General features: G+C 41.6%; 1 protein-coding gene across 1 annotated transcript; it reads right to left on the bottom strand.

Annotated features, from left to right (window-relative positions):
* Nucleotides 1-1,183: 1,183 nt before the first annotated feature.
* trmt112 (tRNA methyltransferase activator subunit 11-2) lies at nt 1,184-3,928 on the bottom strand. Its single transcript, XM_058650091.1, has 4 exons — nt 3,722-3,928; nt 3,214-3,315; nt 2,726-2,818; nt 1,184-1,611 (listed from the first exon to the last, which is right to left on the bottom strand). The coding sequence occupies exons 1-4, from the start codon at nt 3,794-3,796 to the stop codon at nt 1,510-1,512; spliced, it is 372 nt and encodes a 123-aa protein (XP_058506074.1). The 5' UTR covers nt 3,797-3,928; the 3' UTR covers nt 1,184-1,509.
* Between the last annotated feature and the right edge of the window lie 1,463 nt (nt 3,929-5,391).

The following is a 5,391-nucleotide window of genomic DNA, read 5'->3' as shown; positions in this document are numbered from 1 at the left end:
GTGGGTGTGTTAGTTCAGACTCGATGTCAGTTCGAATAACATATAGTACCATATAGTAAAAAAACAAGTTGGACTTGCACAATGATTCATTCTTTTCTACACTCATGTAAAGGTAGTGAATACAGTGCCCCCTGTGGTCACATGACAGTTCCTGTGTTCAGAAACCTGAGCCAGTGCAGCTTTTTAAACTAGTCCCTCAGACTGATGTACTATACATCGTTACAGTTCTGCTTATGATGTTTTGCAGACAATGGTAAACTAAACATTGGAGAAATGTGATGCATTAACTATTCACTACAATCTCAAAAGGCAGTTTTGTTCAGGTTGTCTGATTTCCAGCTTAAACTCATTCTTGCTGACAGTTCAAGGTTTATCCTAATTCTATTAAATCTCTTCACACAGAGCCCATCCCTATGTTTCTTTATCCTTTCAAGCTTTCAATGTGGCTCTTTTCTTTCCTCCGCTCCTCTTCGGTCTCATTGTTAATTACAGTTCAGGACTTGGAAAGGACTGTTAATCTGTCAGGGGTGGCTTTTATTGCTGCTCTGCTGCCATCCCATTATACCGTTATTATAGTTGCGGGTGCAGGCCTGTAATTGCTGTAAGTAGAAGGGAAAAGGTAGGAGAGACTCAGGCTGCCTTGAGGCTTCTGGTCAGAGCAAACCCCCTCCTTCATCATCTGCCCTGGCAGGGTTTCTAAAAATGATAACACTGCCTGCAAACAAACAGGCTCCCGTTTAGACTTGATGATGCTCTATCATGTCAAAACAACCAGAAATTATTGGAAAGGCAATTTGTCTTTGTGGACCTCAATTTTTTCTTTAGAAAAAACCCTTGAAAGGGCTAAACACACTGCAGGGTATATGTTGGATTGCAGGGGCCCACCCAGGTGGGGTGGGGTTGTGTGTGTGTGTGTGTTATGCGTGGCTTAAAAGAGGAATAAAAAAAGAAAAAGAAAGACTTCCTTAAAAAACAACTTCTAGCTCGCCTGCTTTTTCTGCCTTTTAACTCACAGCCAAATATAGAGAAGCCACTGCCACGTCATCCAGCTCTCAGCACTTTCCTAAACCCAGAGAGAGGGCGAGCTGGGGTTCAGAAGCTCAGCAGACGCAAGTGGGGTTATACATCTGTGTGTGTCTGTAATATAACTAAATCCATATTTTCCACAAAAACCTAAAAAAGATTTTTTTTGCCTGTGCAAATAAGGACAGTTTTATTGAAAAAAGAAAGAGCCTGAACAGTTACAAAAATAAATACAGATAAAACCACTGGGGGTTACACTCTCAGGGAACTTTTCCATTTGTTACTCTTCAGATGGTTTCCCTTCTATTGGCAGCATCACCCACTTAAGATGTCATCATAACAATGAACCAAACAGTTTTTTTTTTTTCTTCATGGCTCCAACTCAAACCAGAGTCCAACCGCTCTCCTCTCTCTCTGAACACCCACAATCCCATTGGAATGACAGTTAGGGGTGAGGTTGTATAATGAGAATTGTTGTGCTTGTGTTTACACCTCGTCCTCGTTCAGCAGCATGTTGGGGATTCCTTTGGTGATGGGGAACTCTCGTCCAGACTCGGGACACTGCAGACAGCCTTCGATCACCTCCACCTGTCGCACAGTCACAAACGGGCAGAAGGTGTGAGTTCACCATTGTAAAAATACACAACACAATCAAGTACATGAACACCTCTGCTGCTGATGATGATCAGGGACTGAATGGAAAAATTTACTCTAAAGGGCCATTCCGGTATTTTTCGACCTGAGCCCTATGTTTATAAATATGGGCGAGCATGTGAATAGTACTTACAAAAAAGCTTGATAATTGGTCTAGTAGATTGCCTTGGGCGGCAGCCATGGCAGGCAGCAACGGCTGCGGTGTAATATTACTGGGCAACAGTGCCATTCTGAGTTATCGCCATAAAAAGTGCTTGTTTTCGCCAATAAAAAATGGCCCGGATTGTTATTGCAAGAGTCTGGCAACATTATCAAGGGGGTAGGTTTGGTTACCAGATTGGTGGGGCACCGCGCGCTGTGTTGTCAGAACAGCATATCTCTCTCGTCACCTCTGTGACTCGCCGCTATGTTCATGCTCGGCTGTGATGCAGCGAGCATTTCACTGCTCTCCTCTCACTTGGGGGATCTTTGTATGTTTGCCAATATTTTTGGTTATTTCAGTTTCAGAGTACACGTTTTTAGGATGCCTCCATATACATCTATCCATTCATCCCATCAGTGTCTACCACTTCATCCTCACTGTTGCTTCTTTTTTGCCCGCTCTGACATGATGAACATCTAAAATAACGCCATCACTGCCTTGATCTTATAGTCGGTACCTAGCTCAGTGTAGTGTGGTGACCCTAGACTTCAATGGACCTCCTGGCAGCCTGATCTAGCAAAGCTGGTTTTCCTCTAAACAGACAGTCACAATGACTCCAAAGCTGTAAAATTAGGGTAAAAATACTGTGTACAGTAGTTCTGCCTTAAAGCCAATATCGATATTTGCCAATTATATACCGCATCCCTACTACACTATTCCAGTGACCCTAAGGTGACTGATGTGCCAGAAAAAAAGAATCACTGTGCTGAAGAAGGCAGTGGAGGAAAAGACAGATTATTTAGTATGAAGCTGGTCATTAATCAGTGTCAAAAACATCTGCAGTGAGAAAAAAAGGTTTGAAACACCTGTGTTAGAGAGTGTGAACAGGGATGACTGAGCTTTTACCTCCAACAGCACTTTGTGCACTTTCTTCAGGAACTCTTCATTTTTCTCGTAGTCTGCCAGAAGCTCAGCAGGCAAGTCTTGACGATGACCAAGCTGAGGAGAAAAGACACACTTACAAAGTGAAATATTGCAACATCACTGATGAATAACAGCCTCTTAAATGGATGTGACGGGCTGAGATTTTTGAAATTGTTTGGGAAATCTGTGATGGAAAAAGTGCTCAGTGTGATCTGAAAAAAATGAGTAGTGATTACTATTTTTTTTTTTTTGGTGCTGTTCTCACAAACACATTTTAGCTTGGCTTTTGTCCACGACAGAGCCGCTTGATTGATTACTTTTTGATGTAACACATTCAAAACAAAACCGGTGTGTGGTTGTGGTTTATTCAAAGACGTCCCTTAGCAAAGGCTGTTTACACAAGGTAAAGTCTGGATCTGAAAGGGCTCATATTCCATCAGTGCTGGATACATCGGTACAGTCAGACTCACCTCCTCTGCAGCCTTGACCAGAGCGCTCCATTCCACTTTGGGAATCATCCTACTCACAAACTGGGGGTTGAACTCCACCTCATTCACCTTCACCTCAGTTGCCTTCACAAACAAAACAAGATATCAAATGGAGTAAGAATCCTCATAAACATGTGAAGTTCCATAGCCCAGTCTAAAGGTTTGTCCCTCTCCTACCGGGGAAACTACAAGAATAAAAACTAAACAGACAGAGAAAGAGGTGCCTTCATGACACACTCCCCCAATCGTTTGTTTTTGAGCTTTAGATCGTATCCGCTACAAGACTATCAGGAAAACACTAGCATTGATTTGACGAGGCGATTCCCACCCCTAGCAACACAAGCAAAAGATACACACTCCGTCCCCGTATTATCTAACTAGTGTCTCTGGAAGCTTCCAAACTATGTTTCTTTGTAAACTTGAGGCACAGTTAAGTCTCCGGTCTCTTAGCGGTGTTAGCAGAAATGCTAACCAGGTGTGAGCACTTTACCTTGATGAGCAGCGGGTATCCTTTAGTGACTCCCTTCACGTGAGACATCAACATGTTGTGCGTTAGAAGCTTCATGTTAAAACCCGACACGCCGCTACGTTTCGAAGTAGAATACAAATAAACACACGAAGCTCAAGTATCTTCATGCAAATCACGTTATATTTGTAGCACTAACATGTGCACCGGAAGAGCATTTGTTACGTCGCAAAATAGATTCCCCCGACGTTTTAGCCTCCCCCAAGTTGGTTCCTGACATGTCTTTTTTTTTTTTTTTTACTTGTCTCTAATGTACTCTAAAAATACAAACAGTGCCACATTTTATACAATAACAGTCTACCAACAACTGCAAGAACAACAAATATTTATGGCGTACTTTTCTAAACCCATGTTACAACGTGCTTCACATAGAAATTATGAATTAAAGCTAAATATTTAAAACGACAGCCCCACATGATGATATGAATAAAGTAAATAAACAAATAAATAAATAATATAACCGACAAGACAATCAGTATACAGTCTGCCGGAAATAATTTTTTGAAGACTAAAAGTCATATATATACTTTCTACAGCGAACAACAGCAACAGCAATCTGCCGAAGCACCAATCTGAACCAAACTTGCTAGGATTGATGATAGTCCAGCCCAGAAGACGTCAGTATGAAAATATTCAATTTTGAAAACAGCGCCCCCTGGTGACGGCAGACAATATGACATTTGGTATTTGAACTAACAACTCCTACAGCTTTGGGGCGATCACCTTCAAACTCGGTGATTTCACTTTGGACAAGTTGATGAGCTCAAGCTGCTGCTTTTTAAAACGTCGCATGGTGTACGAGATAGGGGGCGCCAAAGTTGGCGCAAATTCAAATTTTTCGCAACGACAACAAAACTCTTATAACTTTGCAATGGAAGGTCCGATCCCAACCAAACTTCCTATGATTGATGATGGGTAGTTGCTGAAGACGACTATGTTGCTGAAAATGGTACATTTTTACAACAACGCCTCCTCGTGGTGGCAGAATATACTACAAAAAACAAAATGTTACAACTTTGCCAATCCTGGTCCGATCTGAACCAAACCTGCTAGGATTAATGATAGTCCGGCCCTGAAGACGTATATGAAAATATTCAATTTCACAAACAGCGCCCCCTCGTAACGGCAGACAGAATTACATTTACACTTCTTGATCGTGCTCTAACAGGGATTGTTGTATTCACTTGAAACGTGATATGTGAGAACTCAGACTCGTCCTGAACATGTCTGTAAAAGATGACCACCCTACAGGAAGTAGAATTCCCGAAACAGTAAAGTAAAGTAAAGTCTAACATTGTCCAATCTGCACGAAACTTGATATGTGAGTCAAGGTAACTTCCCTGTACACGTTTAAAGACACGCCTTTCAACCAACAGGAAGTCGGCCATTTTTCGAGCTCGAACCCGTTCAGAACCGCTTGCGTTACTAGTTAGTTATGTATTTATTAAACTAGAATTTTGGAGGATAATGTTTAGAGATTGTGTTGAGAGATACCATTTAGTCTCCTTCTATTGGAACAATGAAGGGAGAAAATTCAACTTTTACCATTAATGTGTTCATATAACCTCTTTCAGTAACAATTTTTTCTCACTGACAGTGTTAATTAGCAGCAACAGTACCAGCCAAAGGAAGTG

This window comes from Solea solea, chromosome 14, assembly GCF_958295425.1.
Source record: "Solea solea chromosome 14, fSolSol10.1, whole genome shotgun sequence".
NCBI lineage: Eukaryota > Metazoa > Chordata > Actinopteri > Pleuronectiformes > Soleidae > Solea > Solea solea.
This window is presented reverse-complemented; position numbering and strand designations above follow the sequence as displayed.

Bases quoted from the DNA above. Each gene is read 5' to 3' on its own strand.
- trmt112 (XM_058650091.1), bottom strand. From the start codon at position 3,796: ATGAAGCTTCTAACGCACAACATGTTGATGTCTCACGTGAAGGGAGTC. The intron at 3,316-3,721 runs GTAAAGTGCTCA...TTGTTTGTGAAG, and splicing joins GATACCCGCTGCTCATCAAG to GCAACTGAGGTGAAGGTGAA. The intron at 1,612-2,725 runs GTAAAAGCTCAG...ACTGTGCGACAG, and splicing joins TGCACAAAGTGCTGTTGGAG to GTGGAGGTGATCGAAGGCTG.